The sequence below is a fragment of the Anarrhichthys ocellatus genome, unplaced genomic scaffold (genome assembly GCF_004355925.1).
Source record: "Anarrhichthys ocellatus isolate YVR2014 unplaced genomic scaffold, GSC_Weel_1.0 scaffold44, whole genome shotgun sequence".
In the NCBI taxonomy this organism is placed as follows: domain Eukaryota; kingdom Metazoa; phylum Chordata; class Actinopteri; order Perciformes; family Anarhichadidae; genus Anarrhichthys; species Anarrhichthys ocellatus.
Genome location: NW_022280074.1, coordinates 888,952 through 912,323, shown reverse-complemented (window position 1 = coordinate 912,323; position 23,372 = coordinate 888,952). Strand labels below are relative to the sequence as shown.

The 23,372-nt window shown below is 41.9% G+C and overlaps 1 protein-coding gene across 1 annotated transcript in view; it reads left to right on the top strand.

Annotated features, from left to right (window-relative positions):
- The first annotated feature begins 6,875 nt into the window (after positions 1-6,875).
- The window catches only part of ajap1 (adherens junctions associated protein 1), a 50,843-nt gene continuing 34,346 nt past the window's right edge, over positions 6,876-23,372 (top strand). The window contains exon 1 of the mRNA XM_031868751.1: positions 6,876-7,665. Coding sequence (XP_031724611.1) covers positions 7,637-7,665 — 29 coding nt within the window. The 5' untranslated portion in view covers positions 6,876-7,636. The remainder of the gene's footprint in view (positions 7,666-23,372) is intronic.

Sequence of the window (23,372 nt, the reverse complement as noted above, 5' to 3'; positions counted from 1 at the left end):
AACATCGCTTTCCTAACTTTGTAAAACATAATGGAACAAATAAACACAGATATAAATTAAGTGAATTGTTATTTATCATTAAAAATAATAATTCATGCACCAGCGGTAAAAAAAAGTCTTCAAAATGAACACCTTTTTAATGCAGCAACAAACTGGTCAAAAATCCAGTATATAATGTGTAGACATGGAATTGAATTGAATAGATTGACCCTATTGTCCCCGCTATACCCGATCCGTTATCCGATCAGTCCCTCCAGAGTGCATGGGCAGAGGGGTCCTTCAGTTGAATAGTCTACTCTGCCTGACTCACTGACCCCTGTATCTGACTGAGGTCTGTGCAAATTAGAATCTGTGGCCCTGACCATGGCTCTGAAATATTAACAGCAGCAGTATAACACATCCTTCCATAGAATATGATATTGTCCTTCTGAATTCAAACTCCAGCCCACAAAAGGGATATGTATGTCATCAACCCAGACAATGAAAAAAAGGCACAATGTAAACTTCTCAAAGATGAAATAGCACCTTCTCTTTCGTATTAAAAATGATTTATGAAAGAAAAATATAAAAAGTTGATATCATAAGCAACAAAAGGCACCCGTCCTCAATCCTCTCAGGGATTTTGCTGTCCCGGACTCTCCAGCTTTTGTTTAGCTGAATTCAGGTGTCACAATGTAACTGACATTACTGTGTTATTTTGCTGAGTGGACCTATGACTGTTCCCTATTGTCATTTGTCCCATTGACAGCTGTGGTCTAAGGCTGAATGAAACTCTACTGTTCTGTTCTACATTTAATCTAAATGAATTTTTCAACTCCACATTGCAACTTTCGAAACTTTTAAGGAAAGTAAATCTATCTGAATAAGCTGTTTTGTCTTTCAACCCCTGGTCTTACACGATACATTTAGAGATGAAAAAAGACACGTCGAACCTTGTGTGATGTAAAAAGTTGCTTGCAGAAACATTCCCATGATAGTAAGTATTTTCCTCGCATCATTTTTGGGCTTAAGGGAGATATGTCTGGCAGCCGATTGTGATTGGCACCACTTTGCCCACTAGTAGCATGAAGCGGAAACTAACAAATTCCCATATTACAGCCTTTGCAATATATATTTTGTCTGCGCTTGCGATTTCAGTCTGAAATTCCCACTAGCAATGACTTTGAAATCTGGAAACCTGAGAATAAATTCTGACTCAGTGCCTCATAACTTTTGGCAAGGGACCCATCGCAGGGCGTACAACTCATTATGTGGTGCTGCGGGAGGATTTCGGGGATATGCTGCATGTAGTTAAATGTATATTTGTCTCTTGTTTTTTTTAAAATATCGTTTGAATTATATGGGCAGTCTTGCTGCTCGAAAATACATGCTAAACCTGTCCATGAGAAGATTTCCCCTTTTAAAGCATGAGAATTTCCCAGAGTGATATTATAAAATGTGTAACTAAACTGTGTAACAATAGCTGGTTAAATGGGTCTTTGCACACACAAACAGGAGATAGCTCCTGAGTAATCAAGCAAAAGCAAATTCTGAAAAGCTGCCAAAACACCGGATTAAGTGATTTGTATAATGGAAGCATATGGGCAGACAGATATTGCTACCACTTGACAAAAATGAACTCAATTACAATAAAATTTTATATTCTCAGTATGCTCAATTAACTCAGTGATGTAACAGCAGACTACATAGTCAAGCATGAACTTTGAAAACCCCCCCTGTGTATTCCCATTCATTCCTGGTAATAAAAAAAACAATCTTACAGTAAAATATATACAATATAAACCAAATATACCTGTGAAAAGGTACCCAGTATTGACACATTTAAATTGAGTTTGTGTTGAATGTACTGTACAACAATCAATGCAATGGAGCCACTTGCACTAAAACCATATATGTTTATGTTAAAATACCATTACGCTGTATGGTGGTGCTGCAACAGGGAGATTAGAAAAAACGAGCACATCTCTGTGGGTGTAATTGCATTTTAAACATTTAAACATCTCCTAATGTATCTGTTAAATATGGAGTCATTTGGTGAGGAAGCTCAGTACCGTGTCTTGAAGTATGTCTATAGATTATGGTAAACACTGTCTATTTAGGATGTTGTATTTATTATTTGAGTGGTATTCAGCAAGAGAGTAGATACTGTCAAAGACTTGGAAATATTAGATTTAAAGTCAAATCGAGCATTGTAATTAAATTGTATTTACTAAAGTTACTGGTATAAATAAATGAACACTGAACTAAAAAATAAAAGGTTGTCTTTTTTTCTTTCCCCTGACTGTGCAAACCAGTGCTATCCTATAAGTGCAGGGACATTCCCTGATTCCTTTAAGCTGCACTGATCAATACTTGTATATTAATAGATTGAATCACTGTGTGTAATGTGATAGATGTCAGTCTTAGTAGCAGACCCAGAGACCATTATCACCTGACTGAGATTCAGTCACTTCTACAGAGCATTTTAATCCTCCTTTTTGCTCATTCTTTTTTCTCTTAAGGCTAAAAACACACCAAAGCAGCGGTGAAGTGCGGCCTGCGGAGAGCTGCTGCGCAATGTCTATGAAGAGAAGCGGCCGCCACCCCGAGCTAAGCGAGCTGCAGCCATTTGATAACACGGCGAAGTGCGTCCAAACTAAAAGTTGAGGAGAGTTTACATTACATTACAGTCATTTAGCAGACGCTTCTATCCAAAGCAACTTACAATAAGTGTATTCAACATAGGTATTCAAAAGAACTACTAGTCACCAGAAGTCATAAGTGCATCTCCTTTATTAAACAAGCATCTAAGAGCATAAACCAGTGCCAAAGTACAGTGCAGAAACAAACTAATACGAATACAATGAGTGCTGAGTGGAAGGCTCAGGGTAGTACTTCTTGAAGAGGTGAGTTTTGAGCCTGCGCCGAAAGATGGGCAGCGACTCTGCTGTCCTGACGTCAGTGGGGAGTTCATTCCACCACTGTCGGGCCAGGACAGAAAACAGCCGTGACCGGGTCGATCGGCCGTAGGGACCTCTGAGCGACGGGGCAACCAATCGCCCCGAGGCAGCAGAGCGAAGTGGTCGGGGGGGGGGGTGTATGGCTTGACCATGGCCTGGAGATAGGAAGGAGCTGTTCCATTCACTGCCCTGTAGGCTAGCACCAGAGTCTTAAACAGGATGTGAGCTCTTACAGGTAGCCAGTGTAGAGAACGGAGAAGGGAAGTTGTGTGGGAGAACTTGGGGCGATTGAACACCAGGCGAGCTTTCTGGACAAGCTCCAAAGGTCTGATGGCCGACGCCGGGGCTCCGGCAAGTAGTGAGTTGCAGTAGTCCAGGAGGGAGATGACAAGAGCCTGGATGAGCACCTGAGCCGTCTCGTCAGTGAGGAAGGGGCGAATCCTCCTGATGTTGTAGAGTTTAGCTTTTGGCAGCGAATTGCGGACAGACCAGCCAACCGGTAAAGAGAACCCTGTGACTCCTGTGACATGTTGACCTATGTCACAAAGAACTGAAACAAATGAACACGTCCTGGCCGCAGGAAAATGTAATTATTGTGGCGAGCCTGACGCTATCTGGGGTGATTTTGGCGTATGGCCCACAAGACAGACGACACTAGTTGGTGTATGGAGCATTTAGCAGTTTAAGGGTCATAGTGTGGTGAGCTAAACAAAAATGTAGGAAAACAATGATGCAGCTTTAACGCACCAGCCCTAGCAACTAAACTCTGACCTTCCAGGTTACAAGTAAGGACATTTAAATACATATAGAGATGAAATATAAAATGATCATTGTCAACCTGACATTCGGATGGACATTACAATTCCCCTTTTAGCTTAATGTACATCAAACTGATGTTGATTCATGTGTACTGCCCCATCTGAATAAATAAATAAAAATGAATGTAGGTATGAATTAATCTATTATTATTATAATTATAATCTAAAGGTTCCCTGTAATGTCAAAGCCAGTGGGCATTTCAGTTCGGATTAAAGCCTCAGACAGCTGCAGAGAACATCGCCAACTGTTTCCTGAGGTAAAGAAAAAAAAAAAGGGTTTAAAAAGGAAGGCCAGACGGATAGTTGATTGAACTGTTGCCATGTAAAAGTCTCTATATTTGCTGTCTGCAACCCCAGCAAGACCACGGCCGTAAACCCCCCATCTGAAGCATCCAATTCACCCTGCACACTTAAACTGTGCCCACAACTGCTGTATAGAATGACTCAATCCAGCTTAGCAGATACACAGCAATACTCAAATCCCTCTTCCTTTTAATTCACACTCTCGAGGCGGGGTGTTAATGGCTTACACAACAGATGTTCAGTATGCTGCGTTTAGGTCCATGTGAGCTGAAGCCACCCACAGTCTTCGACATGCACGACAACCTGTGACTCGTTCTCCGAGGCAAAGAAAAAAAGCCTGTTCACGCTGCATCACACTTATGATGCTCGCACGGGAACCCAACGGAAACAAACATGCGCGTGAGCACGAGTGCACGCACAAGCACACGCAACACGTTGAAGACAACATGCAAAACAGTGAGTGTGGGGGAGAGAGCGTTAAATACGAGGGGAATGGATGGAGGAGGTGACAGAGGGGACGAGAGCGACGGCAGCTCCCATCTCCCGGGGAGCTGCTGATGGGCTTCCTTGAGAGAGAGAGAGAGAGAGAGAGGTATCCACTTGGATCAGAATGTATACACACTAATGCAGTAATGAGGGTTATTTGACAGAAGTGTGCTTTATGGCGACAATTAGAAAGGGGAGGAAAGTTGCCTCATCATGCGTGGAGCAGTCAATTTTGTAAACAGCTGCTCTTCATCTGATTGGGAGGAGAGCGCCTGCGTTCATTTCGACAAAATACTGATCGAGGCTTTCTTGAGGAGCGTGAGTTAAAGCCCCGACAGAGCTACACAACCACACCTGAGGCGAGGCACATTTTTTCCCCAGGTATAATTATGAATCTCTCTAGTCGAGAAGTTGTGCACAAAACAAGTCCAAATACATTGAGCATAAACAATTCAGCCTTGTAAATTATTTATTTTTTTATCCCAGGAAAGGCCAGAGCATTCGCAAAGGCTAAAACAGGTGCGATGTGTTCATTGGTTTGACACTTTGACCCCGAGCTGTACATGAAAGGCCGCCACATTCTCTATTTTTCTCACGCAAGAGCTGATCTTGTCATAGGTAATATTTTCACCTATCTCGCTGCGCGGTCACATCAGCACATTGATTCTAATGTAATGGGATTTTGCCTCCCGCTGACATCTTGCAGTACATGTGTGCAAAATGCCTGCAGGATGACAGTTTAATGCTGTATTCGTCTCATATGGGAAAGACGGTAGAAAAGTAGCTGTCACTTCAGCATTCAGCTGGTAGATATTGTGAACAACACAGTTAACCTCAGCTTAGAAGTTATGGTATCACTACTCTGAAGCTCAGGGTGATGGGATGGATCCTGACATCTGAGACTTCCTGAATTCTGACTGTGTGTATATATATATATATTCTTTCTTTTTTTTGTAAAAGGGGCAGCCAACATCTGTACAAAGTAAAGCTTTTCGAAGCATTTTCCATGCTCCAGGCAAAATCTAAATCTGCAAACATTGTAAAATATGTAGCACTTTTGTTTTATTGTAGCCACCCTGCAGCATGGCTTTAGGGATGGCAATACTGGAGCGTTGGTCTGTCCACCGCTTTGGTCCGGACTGAAATAACAGAACAACTATTTGCTGGATTGCCATGAATTTTTTTGGAAAAAGTCAACGGTGGCCCACAGAAGACGAGTGATCCCCTGAATTCAGCTCTAATGACACCGTGAGGTTGGCATTTTTGTTTCTGAGTGAAATGTCTCAGCAGTCAAGTCAACCTATATCCTGAAAGAGTAACTGCAGACTTAAACATGTTTTTCAAGTTATAAACTAAATGACATGACTGTACTTTGATGAAACACCTCAGCTGGTGTTATTATTGTCATAAAAATCTGCATTTCATGGTTAAAAATGGCTCAAAACACCATCTGCTGTTTTAATAACGTACTAATCTTGCAAGGCCGATTCTGAGGTAGAGTGGACCGTTTGGGACTAATGTGATGAAATGAAAGAATGTCAATGGCTTCTAATCAGACCCCTCTCCTCTAACCCTAATTAGTTCAGTGACCACTGTGTAGCATTACAATCACAGCACAGCCCATTTAGTGTCTGGCTAGTTAGCTAGCTAACGTTCGCTTGCTAAATCCCGCCATGTTTGCGGGATTAGCAAGCGGGCTGATGGTCAGCGACAGCGGTGTGTCGCTGCTCCCCACCACCAGGGGTCTACAGCCGAGAGGAGAGCAAATGGACGGTACCGAGAATCTATGGTTCATGCTGGCTGTATTGAACTTGCTGCAGCCTCGATGGTCCCTCTCCTCCCGGCAAAGCAGTCTCCCAGCTGCGGGGAGTGAGGTAGAGGGTAACTCAGTCTCATATGTGGTCTGATAAACAGTAAACCCGTCAAAAATCATTCCCCCTGCCATATAGCTATTTTCCAAGCTACTGTAGCTAGCTAGTGGGCGTGGTTTCACCTCTCAACCCCTTGCCCACTTTTATTTTTTTGCATTTTTCAAAATTATGCAGTGGGGGGACTTTGGCTCAGACCTGGGTTGAAGTACCCCCACCCCCCCCAAAAAAAGACACTTTAACATATATGCCTAATCCGACACTCATGAGTGTGATTGACGCGACGTGAGAGACACTCCTCCCATATGAAGTGAGGCACTCCAGCACATGGCATTTTTGTCTTTAAAATGACGTCACAGCCGCGAGGTGCTCAGCAAGCAGGTCGTTCGTCAGTCTGAGAGAAGAAGAGAAGCAGCAGGAGGCGGACCAGCCTCCTCTCCTCTCGAACGACAAACTCTCACTCCCGCTCTCTCCAACTCCTCTGAAGCAACTCTCAACCTCCAGGATTCTCCTCCGTCGTTTCCCCTCCTCCTCTTTTTTTTCAGTTGCACCTATTTTTCTTCTTTTTGTGTGTTTTCGTTACTTTGTCTAACCCCTACGCACCGCTCAACGCCGCCAGAGATGTGATGTGGCTAATGAGGACCCCCTACCAGCGGTGACTTGTCTCCTCCGTGCTTCAGAGGACCGATCATCCTCATCTTACAGCCTCAATTCTTTGGACGTTCGTCTTCCTTTCAACAATGTAGGAGAAGGTGCGCTTTCATTTCAGCGACGAGGATGCCAACTACATGCCTTTTTATTTTTTTTGCTCGCAGCATCTTACATCTTTGTCTTTACAGCCGGAGGGGGGGATATGAAAGATTTCCATGAAGGCAAAGTTTGAGGGTACCTCTGTCGGTTTCCCGCAACTCACCTGTCCGCCTGCACGCACGAGCCCCTCTCCGTTTAACTGATCAGATTTTTCGCCATCACAACAATTGACGCGCAATTTAAAAGAGACCTGACTGTTGTTCTGGTATTTAGAGTGGGGTTTGGCAGCGGTATTGGAGGAATTTGACGTGCGCAACGTTGAAGGATATGTCTTAAATGATGGTTGCGTTGCTGACAGCCGGAGTAAGGTCCGTCACTTGAGTGTTTTCAGCAGCTACTGTCGACTTTGGAGGAAACCCATCTCAATGGGAGGCTACTTGAAGGACTGAGTCGGATTCGATAGCCGAGAACAATGTGGATAAAACGGAGTGTTGCGCGCAGGTAAGACACGAACATTTTTAATTTAATGTCATAGTTATTACAGTGGAATTTGCAACCGAGAAACGTAGATGTTATATGATAAATTCACATTTGACAAAGCTGTTCGACAACATGCTGTCTTAGTTATTTCATCTACGCCACTGCAAGTTATGAGTCTGCTGGAATCGATGACTGGATTATATGTATCGATAGGTCTGTGAACAAAAAGTGCAAACGTAGGTTTTCTGTACCACAGTTTTCAAATATACCGACTCTTTTTCGTTGTAGTGTTGACACTGAAGAGTGTTAATACCGCGGAGGCTGTATGTGGATATGTTTAGTGTTGTTTGAAGCATAGAATATGATCGAAAATTTCACATCCTGCACGCTGGGGGTCGCCAACAGTACGGCGCAAGCAACACACATACACTCACAGAAGCACGCGCGCGCTCAAAACACACGTGTACAGACGCCCGCGCGCACGCACAGCCTCAAGGTTAGGTCTGCCGGCTCCCTCTTTCACTTGTGAGAAACAAACATGCACGCGTTTCTCATACAAAAACGCGGAATTCACAAGGTAAATAAGTCGGTGAAAAGATACACGACACCTTCTGGCTCTGGGAGTCTGATAAATATATGAATATATAATATGGAAGTATTGGTATGTGGTGCACTGAGTATAGTGCTGATCCCATATAGAGGAGAGGATGCCTTGTAGATGGAGTTTTACTTCATCCATCACAACATCCACTCAGGCTTTGCTTCCTTTCTCCTTCTGTTCTTATATGACAATTAAAAATGATCTAGGCATAGAACAAATGAAAAAAGGGATACTTTCTTTGTTTTTATGATGAGTGAAATGTATCCTTACTTAAGCAGTATAAAGACCAGTTTACAGACTTTTGACTCAGTTAGAGAGTCTGCAAACAAAAGCTAAAATTGAGCTCATAAATTTGCCGTGAAAGAGATTTAGAGGTGATGACACGCTGTGAAATGAGACCAAACCTGCCAGCGGTGGCATTCCTCTTGCCAACCTGCTGGATCTCGTTCCCCCACCAGTGGCTCTAATTCTTGACCATTTTGAGCCGTTCATTTATAATGCATGACTCACACTGTAGCTACATCTTAGAGCTGACCTGGCAGGCTAATGGCAATGCACGCCGTAGACAGAGCGGTTGCATAAGATGATGAAATGAAATGCATTCATGTTCCCATATCTCGAGATTGATCGGTGAGAGGCACAGAGAAACCAATTTCCATCCTTAGAAATGTCCCTGCTGCTTGCTTACATGATGTGGAATGTCAAAATGGGATGCGAGGGTGAGCGGGAACTGATGTTATGGACTTCTCGTTTGTAATAAGTCACCATGTTCCAGATTGCTGTTTGCCATCGCAGGCTAAAATACTGTGTTTGCTTGTGATTGTCCTTTATTATGATGGCAGTGTTTGGTTTCCAAGACATTTAGTGTGTGGGATAAAGTATTGGTTGTGTTTATCATTATTAGTTGAAAAAAAAACAAAAAAAACAACAAGAAGAAACGAGCAGTGAACATAATGTAGAGACAGCTTCTGTACCTGTTGGAACAAAGAACAGACCACCTACAGAAACTTGATGTGTGGGTGTAAATGCAACAGCACTGAGTTTGGCAGCCTAGAGAGGAGGATGGATGGATGGATTCCTCAGTAGATTAAAGCCGTGGATTTTAAAGACAGCCACTGTAGTTACTCTTTATGTAATTTGGGCAAGACGTCTGATTAAGACACCCTGTGGACTTGGGCTGGGGGGTAATTCAGTATAATCGCTTATAGATTTTCATTCAGTCGTTTTTAGTTTCAGTTATTTTAATTGAGTGTAGTTTTCTCTAAAGTGATGCTAAACAGTGGAACACTTGGATATTAATGTGTTTCTTTTATGAGTGATTTGTCATACATTTAGCGCAGTGTGATATATAAAGCTATGGCAATATATTCCATAGACTATTTGAACTATATTGCCCAGCTTTAACTCACTGCAAAGAAAGGGCAGGAGCTGCAATAAAGTTTGAAAAATCAATTTTTTGTTGTTGTTTTTGAATGTCAAAAGATAGTAAAACATGCCCATCATAACCTGCACACAATTTGAAGTTGTCTTCAAATTATTTCTTTTGTCTAACCAATTGTCCAAAGATATTCAGTTTGCGATTAAATAAAAGTGCAAAATTTGTGAAGCTTGGATCAATGAGTGTATAAATTACTTAGATCAATGGTCAAAATAGTGGTTGAATAATTTTCCATGAATGTATGTATTTTATAGGTATGGTTAGAGCACTTGAAATATGTTGGCGGAACACAGTTGCTTGTTGAAAGCCTTTTGAAGCATCAAAATTTAATTAAAAATCAATTTCACAAGTAAGATTGAAGAGGTGCTTTATCCTCATCAAAACACACAACACTGAAACTTTGGCAATGGCAAGAGGTTGGTTCATTGGATGAATAGTGTGCAAAGCCTAATTCCCTCTACAGCATGAACTACGAAAGCATATAATTATTACTCAGGAGGATGCACATGGAAAGGAAAAGTGCCAGTAGGAAGACGCACTACATCAACACGTCCTGTGAGCTTGCATGCTGCGTTGCCTCTTAAATGTGACACTTTCCAGTCAACGTTTCTCAAGTTTCATACATGTAGTATCTCAAAGACGATAAATTTAGTTCCTGTAATGGTCCAGGATTATAACTAACCCGAACCAGAGAGTGTCTCACTTGAGGGCTAACCAGCAGGTATTCATCTCTCCCAGGCTCGGCATCTCCGGGCTCAATCTTTCATGAACGTCACACAGTCTTAGGTTCCCCACGGTGAGCTCTCATAACGCGGAGGCACTGGAGATGCAATCAGGCCTCGGCACACTGCAGCTGCAAAATATAACTGCCAGAGACACCAGTTGCCTTTCAGGAGGGCTTCACTTGTCAGTTTCCACTTGCCTACGACCGAATATGTTAAATCCAGGTGACCCTCCAAGTGTCTGGCTTTTTCTGTCCTGGATAAATTCCTGTAGTTAATGGGGATGGGGTAACTGTGATATGTCAAATGATTGAACATAAGGAAGAAAAAGAGAGGCAGTGGCTTGAATGAATCTGGAGCTCGCAAATGATGTGCAAATTTATGTGCGTTGATATTCCTGGTGATCATGTGTTTAGTATTCTGTGTCTTGTACCCGCTTGAAAAAGAAAACTGCTTTGTATCTGAGATTAATATCACTGGCTTAATGAAACAAGGCTCCTAATATATCGTATTATTATACTCCACACTGAGGTGAGAAACAATTGCCCTTGCACGACATCATCAGTCTAAAGTAGCAGCGTCAGGCGTATGACCCGTCCTCACTAGCTATTCCAAGACCCGCGGGTCTAAGCGTGGCATTACTGTGGACGGGTCCATCAGATATACAGATATTCCTGTGATTTAGGTGCCATCTTAATAGCCTCAATGAGGATTATTAACTGGGCCTCTCTGGAGCGTGATTAACCTAATTTGCAGGGAAATAGGCTGTGTTGCCTCTCTGAGATCCTATCCTCTGGAGATGTGTGTGTGTGTGTGTGTGTGTGAGAGTGTGTCGTAAATATCCTGTGCTCAGCAGTCTGTTAAATCCAGAAGGACCAGAACAGGTTGTCCCTGTGAAATAGTATAAGAGACAAAACAGACATGGATGCCGTTTGGAAATACAACCAAGAGAGAAAGACAAGGGAGAAACTTGCTGTTGCTCAGTACGGCCATTGAGACATAGGATGAGTTAGAGACAGGCAGAAGTGGACCATAACGGCCACATGGCTGCATAAAGGATGCTTATTGTGAGGACTGGAGCTCAGCTCATATAGCTTTTGGAAAAATCACAACACATAGCAATGATTATAAGTATACTTTTCTTTTTGGATTTGAAAATACTGTGAAACAGGATTCAGACCGTCCTGGGACAGTAAACCTTTCCACTAAAAACATGTAAAACTAATTGTTGTTCAGAGGTGGACTAGCAGGTTTCTGAGCAGGTTTAACTGGGTGACAGCTTAAGGAACCCTAAACTAATGATGATCATTTGAGAGTGGCAAATTAGTGTTAAATATGGGTTATTTTAAGATGGATCTATGAGCTACTTGGGCCAACAATGACACTGCTGTCTTCCGAAGCTAAAAGCCCCTCATTCAGTGCCCACCAAAGTGCCAGCATCCCTCAGCCTGATTGGGTTTAATGACCAGCTTGTCCAGTTTGGGCTACTCGAGAAAGTGTGTATTTCTATTGCACTGAAGCACATCCATCGCAGCAAGTGAAGGAACTAACGGTACGGAGCTCATACTTGATTCATGTAGCGAGCCTTCTGCCGGATCAATACTGCCTCTACAAAGGATCACATTTATCCGTCATGGCCCTTCCCACTTACTGGCCTTCTCCAGGCACAGGTGGGCGCCTCTCAGCTGGCCACTTTTCACAAAAAATACTTCATAAATGAACAAAAGAAAGCTCCCCCCTAATAACTGGGCCAAAATAATGAAAACGTTGACAGTGAGAGGCTGAGCTGATTGGGGCATTGTCCTGCTAGTCTGATCCTTTTTCCCCTTCTTTTTCTATTTCACCCTATTCCCATGCTCTTTACAGCCCTGCTTATCTTTCTAAGCATGTGGGTCATGTACACTGCAGTGAGGGTAATTAATGGGATGATGCAACACCCTGGCTGTTGCATCCTGGACACCCTCAAACCACACACATCTGGAATCGCATACTAAATTACTATTCATAATAAGTATGACGTCAAATTGAATATCTAGTGCAATCCAACTGCATAGTTTGTGAAGTTTGTAAAAGCGAGAAATGCCGCTTACTGGTTATACTCAACTGGCCTCCAGCGTCTCTTTTGAGCCAGGCTCAAAGCTGGTAATGTGTCACTTTATTATGTTTTAACATATTTTCAGGTGAAAAAGTAACCGTTTAGATCCCCAATGTGTGGTCAGTTTATCCAAATGACGCCTGTTTGAATATTTGCCGAGACATTTTCAGAGACGGGGCTGACTATGCTTACTGTGAATAGTCTGCTGGTAATGGCAGACTTAATCATTCATTTAGCAGGCAGCATGTAGGAGGCAGTATGTGATTTTGAACACAGCCATACACTCTCCTCTCTTTCTATTTTTCTTATGTTTTCCACTCTGTACTATGTTCCGAAGTCAGCGATGCAACAATGTTTCTTACACTTCAACCATACTAGCAGCTGCCACTGTTTAGCCTTACAGGCATGGATGGGTCTGTGTGTGTGTGTGTGTTGTACAGTACAAAAACATATGGAAGATTTCATAGAATATTTGCCTCCCAGGGGCCTGCTGCACAGAAGCAATCCATAAATCTCTGGAACTCTTTGGAGAACCAACTGTGGTATTTATCTCCCTAATACAGGATATCAGCTGAGGTGAGCTCAAGTCCTACACCTCAGAGCCTGTGTTTTTCAAAGCTAAACAACCGCCATGCAGCTGATCTCTGAAAAAACACAACCAACGCATGGGGATAATTCCAATTAGGGTATTGTTATTTAACAGATGCGATGAGGTGAAACACATTGTAGAAGTCCATTGGAAGACAGGACACTGGCAATCTCCGAAATAACATGTCAAAACAGAAGTTTTACTATCGACACATATGATTCTCAGCTTCCCCTGCACCATTGTTTTTGACCTCTAAAGAAGTCACTTGTTTCCTGGATAATAGGTCATGTCTAAATTAAGGACTTATGGATAACTATTACTAAATTTTAAATGTTGGATTCTGTTTGTTGTACAGGGGATAAAGTACCTGAGAAAGGTGCTTGTGAACACTCAGACTCAAAACTTATGTCACTCTGCAGAATGGATCACTTAGCCGGAGCAGGATCCAGGAAGATTAAGCCCTCATAATCAACAAAATAGAAAGTGGCAAACATAGGGGGAATAAGTAATGTGATTCCTGTGTATCTTGGCTATAGAGTTAGCCTCCACAGAGCCATTTGTGTGAGCGTGTGGGTGAGTGTGTGGGTGTGTGTACATGTTTGGCTGTATTTGCCCTGTCGCGTAGTCTCAAAGCTTGAGCACACAGCCCGTCTCAGCTCCAGCAAAGCCACTGCATATTCAACAGGCTGCAAATAGAGACTCAGAGGTATCACAGCTCCAACGGAGACAGGATGAACCCCCTCGGCAGTACTGCATGAAACGCAAATACTTCCAGAACTACGGCACAAATACAGCCCTCAACTAGGGCAAAATGCTCGTTTGCTAGACTATCTGGTGCATGCATGCGAGTGTGAAAAGATCAGAAAATGTGTAGCACTTTAATGTTGGTCATTAAGTAAAATATCACCATAATACATTATAATTACAAGATAATGATCATAATTATATCAGAAAATGTCACGAGCATTATTTTTTCCAGGGGTGACACTGTTGAAGTATTTGGTATTTATTCCTGCAGACCCTGCTCATATTGCAATTAAATGCCTTATGAGCTCTGGAGCCCTTACAAGATGATGTATGAGCTCAGTAAATATAAGTTAAGTCACATGCCTGAGAATAACATCCGTAACTGTGTTGTACCGGGTATGTAGCATAATTAGATGTATTATCACGTACATTCTCCTGCCACTTGTCAACAATGAACACATAATTGTTCCATAATCATAAGGCATTGTAAATGTATTATTTGTTGTAATCATTAAACAATACGGCTGGTGATATTCATATATTTTTCAGCAGAAATAAGAAAAAGTGTAGTCAAAGTCTGATATACTGTATCTTCATTTCATTTTAATCATAAAAACATTGATTGTAGCGACCTAGTAATTATGGGTGTGATGGGATTTTAATAACCTTACAACACATTTCCATCCTGTGACATCTGGTTGTGATAATGTGCATATAAAAGCACAAGGTTTATCAGCCGTTAGCTTTCAGACATCAGGGCCTAAACCTCCAGGATCTGCCACCCCCCCATGAGCTTCTCTCAGAAATTAAAAAGGCCGTTGGAGCCTCATCCCTGAAAAGTGCTTCGCACAATGGGAGTCGTGAGAGTAGGAAAAAAAAGCGCCGAGCAAAGGCGGGGGAAAAAATGAGCAGAACTGGATTAAAATAACAATAGAGCATTTTGCTAATGGTCCATTTTGAGCTGCTGCCACAGAATGATACTGTCTGTGAGAATGATGGTGGATAAGAAAGGTGCTGATGTCTGCTAATGCGCTGCACGCCGTACTGTGTGAGAATGTTTTTGGAAAGCAGAAGTATTCTCACTCTCATTCTTCCTCTCAAACACGTCAACGTATTAACACACAGTAAAGCCTGCAGACAATTGTGATGAATTAGGCTTAGTGCTTTCCTTTGGTGAAGAATTTACCTCCAAGTCCGACAATTTGTGAAGCACTAGTTCAACAATGTGCTAAAGGTTGCCTTCAGTGTCACAACAGATCCCATTGTGTCCAGGACCGTGGCCCAGGTGCCAGTTAAAATGAGTTTTAAATGGAACAATGGAGGAAGTCATGTAGCCTCATAATTCATAACTATCCAATATGCAGCACCTTTCATCAAGGCTGCAGAGAGCTCCTTTCAGAATTTTGTATACCTTCTGACATTTTCAATTTGCCTTATCATTAACAGTTTATTGAGTTTATTGGACTGGAATGGCAGCGCTGATATATTTTTCCCATTAATAACACATTTCTCGGAGAAGTTCAGCCTTCATAATGGCTATATGTTTTCCTAAATGACAGTTGGGTGTTTCTTTCAAACTGTTCACTTGATTACACTCCCTTGTCTGGGTTTTATTTCCTCGTGCAAGTGGAGATGATTCCGGTCAATTTAGGTGTGACCTCTCAAGAGACACTTGGATTACAATGTACTGCAGCTATGGTAGATTTACTTGTACTTATAAAGCGCTTTTCTAGTCTTCCACTCAAAGCGCTTTAACACTACATGTCATCATTCACACCCATTCATTCACTGATGACAGGGTCTACCATGCAAGGTGCACCTGTCCATCAGGACTAGTTCATCATTTATACCCATTCACACACAGCCTATGAGCAATTTGGGGTTAAGTGTCTTGCCCAAGAACACATTGACATGTACTAGCGGAGCCAGGGAATCGAACCGCCGATCCTCTTATTGAAGGACCACTGAGCCACGGTCGCCCCTGCTCTAGCTCTGATCTTCCTGTCCGGTTTCAGCGATCAATGCATTACAGAGTGGAAGGGTGGCGAGGTGAGATTAGGATAACTTTCTATGACACCGAGGCGTCAGTAAATACCTCGGTCCACTATGAATAACATTACGTGTAGAGTTGTGTCATAGATATGTATTTAATTCATGCTCTTTCTTTTGTTTGAGACAATTATGAGCAATGTCCTCTTAACCTTAGATTTCATGAATGATAATATGAGAGCATATTATTTCTCCATTTAATTTATTCATGATGTATTTCAACTGACTAACCCTTAAGTGCTGTTCACCTTATTGCAAAAAAAAGAGGCTTTTTTAACGCATTATTTTCTTGTAGTGTGTGGTGGGTTTGACCTATGAAAGGTCAAACTATCAACAAAGTTAACAGGATTTATCCTCTGGGAACCTGGAATGTCTCCCCCAAAATTTCACGACAATCCATCCAAAAGTTGTCCAGACCCTGAGCCCGATCCAACCAACAGACGCTAGTGCGGCCTAAAAGCTTTGCTTGATGAAATATCGGAGGTACAAATGTTTGTTACAAATACTGCAGGTCTTGGCAGAGTCAGTTCTCCAGGTAAATGGATAAGAGGATGACAGGTTGTGAAACTTGCAAATAGCTGGTATATTGTTTTTATGCTATAAATATTCCATCCAGACCGCCAAGTTTTATTCTCTAAATAATGTAGAGCTTTTTATGCCACCACCCATGGTTTCATTTCTTGGTTGTCCCCAGTGTGTGTAGAGAACAATGCAAAAGGAGGAGGAACACCCGGGAGACAGGTGTATTAAGAGGGGCAGAATGGTCAGGCAGTGTCTGTGTGTGTGTGTGTGTGTGTGTGTGTGTGAGAGAGAGAGTAAGTGTGTTTCTGGAGCTTGTAGGATTTAAGCTTCCACATATTCCCTCGCTTCCCTCGAGAGTTTTGCTCTTTGCAAGCACCGCGCAATATAAGAGCCTCACTTTTGCTCTATACTCTAAATGTCCCAAACGTCCCCAGCCCCATCGTCTGCTTTACCCCTTTACCCCCCCCCCCCCCCACACACACACACAGTGAAGATAAAGCTACAGCAAAATTAAAACCGCAATACTGGATATGAATGAAATCAGTTTGTGACAAGGAAGGAAGAGATTATATAGTCATGTGCATTAATGGGACTCCAGTGGCTTTACAAATGATATAAACAGTACACATGAAAACAATAATACTTATCGTTCAGATTTTGTGTTGCAGTATTTTGCCCCTCCTGAAAGAATGCAACATCAATTTAACCTAAGTGTTTGTATAGTTTGAGTCATCTTTGTTAGGTTTTGCTACTGGTGTTTAACTCACTCGCTGTCTTTAGGATGTGCTAAAGTTTGTAGCAGTACTTGACATTCTGACTCATAAAAAGGACACGATGATCGATGTTATTTTGTTTAACGTTTCCTGGCTTTAGAAGCTGCGCCGTAAGGTTGTTGACAATGTCAATCCTGAGATATTTAAAGGCTGAAAGTCTTACACCTTGTACCCCATCAATCTCAGTCAGTGGCACTACAAACGTATTACTCTTAAAGTCAGTCACACCTGAGACAGTTTGTTATTTACTGACAGCTCTAAACGAAGGCAAGCTTCATGGTTGCCTAGTAAACATGGCATGTGCATGGCTACAACATTGTTCTACGTTGTTTACAGGTTACCAATAGGCATCCTCCTGCCTCCCGAACTGTTGGTTGTAGCCTAAGGGTGTTCCAGACAAAGATTTTAGATTGTTGAATCTGGTTTGTCAAGTCGACTGATTGTCGAGTCGGTTTTTAGGAGCTTGTTGATTCCCCTCTGAGCTTTAAGTATCTATATAAAAACAGTAAAAACGAGTTCCGTTAGCTAACGGTTAGCCAAACACACCGTCCAGAACAATAATCGTGTTAAAACTACTTCCGCACTGTGTCCATGGGCGCAGGCTAGCGGAAGGGGGTTGTTGATGCACTCAGCAGTGTTATTCCTAGCTGCCGCTACTAGCCGGGGGCTGGTAAACAGTGGTCAATGAGGTCAATAGCAGTACAAACCAGGCAATAAAAGGTGTTTTGAGAAAGTGTGAGTCACCGCAATTACGAGAAGTCCTTGAGCATGCAGCTACTGCATTACTGGCCTCCCAAAATATTGTCCCGTTTGCTGCAGCAGGGCTTCAAGCCACAAACTGTTATTATAGCGCCACAAACAGCTGTTTCTATGTGCCTACCCCAGGTGATTTTAGAGAATGATGGGGCTACTTTCCTATTTGAGTGCGCTGGTAAATATATTTATTCTTTGTTTCTGAAACTGAAGCCCTACGTTGTCGTTATTTATGAATGATGAATCATCCTTTGCTTCATTACCACACTCTCCTGTCACTGGGGCGATTTGACTACAAGCTTGGCCGTCGAATCAGGCTCCTTAGAACGCATCGTTGAATAGTTGACTATTCAGGCTCACTGTATAGTAGGCTGTATAGTAGATGTGCAGTGTAGCCTGTTTCACAGGAAGTAGACACGTGGTATGAGCCGGCCAATAGCTGCGTATTTCACGCAATCTATTTAGCAAGGGCACCGTTGCTGCATCTTGTGCTTAGTGGCGCCCGAGACAATTGTGATTGGTTTAAAGAAATACAAACAAGCCAAAGCATTTTTACCATATGCCAGAATGATAATATGTGGAGCCAGACCTTTCTTTAGCGCTGACACTGCCTGGTGGACACAGGTGTGTAACATGATACCATTCGTACAACTCGGTTCTGTCTCATTCAGAGCATGTCTGCAACTAACCGTTAACCGTACAGATCAGTGCCTTGCATGCAGAGGTGCTGCGGTTGAAGAGTTGGCAGCCACGATGTTGCTTGCATTGTTGTGGCGAATTGTGCCACTTTCCCAGTAATCTGTGTTACCGCCTTGCATACTCTCAGGGTTTCTACCAGTGTATGGCAATTCCGGTGTAACATAAGTGAGTGTCCTGTCAAGAGAGAGAGAGCGCGCGTTTGTGTGACGTTGAGTGTGAAGTCAGTATAGCTGTGAACGTAGCAGTGCATTGTGTGTGCAGCTTATTTGCCGGTAAATAAATGCTACAACTCATCGAGACCCAAGCCAAGCTCCTATGTCTTACTTGCTACTGGCTGATTAAAGGGAAGGGGGTTAGCCCAAAAGATTCCAACACCTCTGGCTCAGGCTCACTTAAAGTTCCTTTTAACTGTTTAACTGATAGCATTAATCCATCAAAATGAATTAGGTCGATTAAACAGTTAATTGTTATGATGGTGTATGTTAGTACCTTTGCTTGCATTGCTTCTCTTTTACAAAGACGTAGTTAAGTTCAACTGTTAAGTGCTTCCCTACTTGAGGCTGTCTCAGCAATACAGTACATCACTGCTGACCTCTTGAAAACAGTGATTATTCTGGGTCAGACTCTCTTAAAGCTACATGCTGGAATTAATGGAACTGGGAAGGGCAGAGAAGGACTGTTAAACATGTCCTCTTTTTCTCAATACGCTGCAGCAAAAAAAAACAACTGTCCCCTCACTAATCCCAGACAGGTTTCTATTCTATTCTATTTCTATAAGATGTGAATTTATGTTTTCTATAAGACAGCAAGGCAATTACCAGCATATTTGAGAGCAATAAGTGAGAGTGATGCAATTGTTTACTGTGCGTCAGCACTGGTCATGTTTATTTTAGAGGTCAGTTTAGTCTTTGGGGAGATTAAGTGGCATTTTTAGCTCCCCAAGGCTTTCATGGACTTGTGATTTTACGGTGACGCTGATATGGCTTGAACCCTCCTCTATTGTCGAAAGCTGTTGTCGTAGTGTGACAGTGCATGATGTCATTTATGTACTGTACATTCAACAGTCTCAGCTCACCAGGCAGTGATCTGTGGAGCAGAAGATGGATGTTTTCCCTGGACAGCAGAGAGGTGCACTTACCGTAGACGTGGAGCGCTCACATGCGGTTTTCTGGGCTCAGCAATAATATCATGTCAGGTTGTAAAAGCTCTCTGAGCTGCTGATGCATCATAACACCATCCCATTACCAGAGCCATATGTAGAGTGTTTGGGCGAAGTGAGCCAGAGTACAGTGTCATAGTGACAAACAACAGTATAAATACAGGGCTTTAAATTAATTCAATGTTTATCACTTTTGGTGGAATTATATTATGATGATGATGAGATAACTTCATAATAAATGTTGTACAATTTGAATGCTTCCAATCTAATTTGAACTAAAAACTATTATTACATAACAGTATATATTCAATTCGTCTTGTCGTTATTTAGTTATTTAAAAACACATATTTTTGTTGTTTATTCAGTATTTCTGTTTGCAGCCCTTAACAAACACCATTTCCCACAAACCCCTAGAACATCTTGGGTTGAATGTCCATGATATAATAATAGTAATAATAATTTACAGCAAAAAAAAGAAGAAAAATGTACATTAAAAGAGAGCATTCTTGGTTATTGTGTGATGGAAGTTGCATGATGTAAGGATGCTTGGACCTGTAGCTACTGTGTATGTTTTTTATACCTTTTGTTTACCTCTGAAAAGCTCACAAAGGTTTCAACTTCTAAAAGCAAGTGCTGCAGTAGATAATCAATAATGTTAGAGTGTGGATAGTAAAAAAAGTAAAAAGCAGTAAAAAACATTTGATAAATTGGTTTATAACAAATAAAAGGACTAAATAAAAGATGGCAATGAAAAGGCCTTTCAAGATACTTACTTTTGTTGGACAATATATTGTCCCAGAAATAGTTGCACATTATTAAAAAGATCGTTGCCCGAATATTATTGAGTAATGAACTTTTGTGACAGTAGAAATTGAAAGAGAAAAAAAATATATTAAAATATCCTAAATAAATACAAAATAAATATAATAAAATCACACAAATCAGAACAATAAATAAAACGGGCTCTCTGGCTCAGTTAACAAAAATGTGCAATGTTATAATGGTCGCGAAGATCACGTCGGCTAAAATGTTGGTGAAAATCTACAAGTAAACAAACAGACATGTCAACACAACGGACAATATCGAGGTAAGCAAAAATGATTGAGGTCATGTTCATACATTATACGATATATACCGTACATACAAAAATGTAGTGAAAATATTGTGAAATATTCTCTCTCTCTCACACTCACACACACACACACACACACACACACACACTCGAGGGGTCATTGTTGTAATTTGATGAAGCAGTCAAATGCAGCTTGCCTTGCCAGTGGGGTCTGATCTGCCCTCCTGTGTGTGCTGCCCTCACAGTGACTCATCTGAAAGGAGAAGTGTCCTTGTTCTATGGCCTGGATGTTATCAGTTTTTACCCCCCAGAGGAGCAAGAATGCCAAACAGCTCCTTCCCCATTCGCTCTTTTATTTCTCCATCTCTGTCACTCTCTTAAGGTAATGCAAATGCATACCCCCCCTCCCCCCCATCTCTATTTTAAGAGTCTTCTCCCCTGTGTGAACGGGCTATGCTCGGGGCTGGCAGAATCGGGGAAGCTGGAATGAATGGAAACACATTGTATGAGCTCTTAGCAGCATCCCTCTGTCTTAAGTGTGTTCTCAATCCATAATCCTTTAACATTGGTCAATGTAGCAACTCGGCTACTGGATCTACTAAATAGCACCCCTCAAAATGTACGACTTTAAAGGAAGACATAACCCACCCACACATCCCCTGGAGGCTTTTGAGGAAAGCCGTGACATTGTCATGTGTTTCAGACAACTTGGCTATGAATAACATCGAATACAATGATCCACACAGGCACTGAATGCCAGAATGAATGTTTCCAAGTGGAAACATATCTGATTATGCAGACACTCTCAAAGACAAGATCAACATCATATTCCTTCAGATATCCCCCCATAGCGCATATACAGTATATGGTGTTGACGTGCAAAGCTGCTTGGTAAATATGAAATATTCATTCACTGACTGATACTAACCAGATGTTAAGTTGTAACATTATGATAATAACTATAACGGTTAGGATAACATGCACAAGATCATCACTAAGAAGTCTGTTTTATCTGAGGACATGTTACTGTTTTTTAGTTTTCACAGAGCTTTGCTCTATTAAATATATTACAACTGTTTAGTAAGAAAGCAGGAATTGTATTTGGATTGGTATATTTAAAGTAAAAAGGAATTTACCCTCAGTTACCCTCACTGAACTTGAATAAGACTACTACCAATGGAAACATAGCCTTCGTATACACTCTGGAGATGCTGCCTGGCTCATCTTCATGGTGCTGGAACCAGCAGCAGAATCTGTTTGGTTCGGCCCAGAGTGCTTCTGATACAGACACAGTTATAACAGTTCAACAGAAAAGCACAAATCAAGTTCCTTTAGTGTTTGTTCTTGAATGTGTTTTTCTTGAAATGTTGTCGACAGGAAGTCTTCCCCTTTTCTGAAAGAAAATATTTCACATGACCGGGGGCAACTTACCAACGTATGTGTCCTAGCATTTTTATAAAGTATATGTGACAGCTGCAACTAAATACTACAGTGAAAATGCAGAGTTCAGTGGCAGTCGACGATGGACGATGTCTACCGAATTAGGATTGGGCGGTGTCTACCAGATTAGTGTTGGCCGATGTCTACTGGATAAGTGTTGGGCAATGTGAACCAGATTAGGGCATTATTGTAGATGGCATTAAAGAGTCTGGAAAAGTAAAGTTGATTGAATCTGAAGAAAAATTGAGAAAACTCTTTGTTGAAAAACCAACTGGATCATCAGAAAATAGAGTTGGATGGGGCTCATAGGGCTGAGAAGCATATGTCATCTTCACAAAAGTCCCGGCCCATTGTGGTAAGATCATTTCTGTGACTGAAGGACCAACCTGCTGTTCTAAATAAAGGGGTTGAAGGGTTCAGGACCAATGAGGACTTCTCCTTAAGCCAATAGACAAAAAGGCAAGAACAACTCCCTGTAGTGAAGGCGGAGAGAGAGAGAGGTGATGTTGCATGTTTGAGATATGACAAACGTATTGTCCCTCCACCTCAGAACTAGTGGTGTAACAGACCACTGTTGATCCGTGAAGCGTACGGATCCCCCCTCATGGCTCGGCCTGCAAGTGAGCCGCGGATTAATTACACAGTTCACCGTTAACCACCACAGTGTGAAATAAAGGTTTACTGACGATCGTTATCTGCCAATATTTAGTAACGTATGCGATGAGGACATCTGCATTTATGTATTGATCCATACATCCATACATTCCTCAGTGCGTGCTACTTTGACAGAGAAAGCTGAGCTCTCCTGCTTGCGGAGCTGTGCCGACATGTAACAGGATGCATTGTTCGCCGGACGAATCCTATTGCACATCTAATGCAGACACAGTTTCGACCTTTCTCTGCTGCATTTCTTCTTTTGTATACTCTGACTCTCATAAAAATGTCTGAATATCCGAGTCAACAGAAACACTAAAATCCATCCTCATCCATAACATCCTCATGGAATGACATTTTTCGCTGTTGGAAAGCAAAGCTAGTTTATAAAAACCTATGATTATTCTTAAGATGT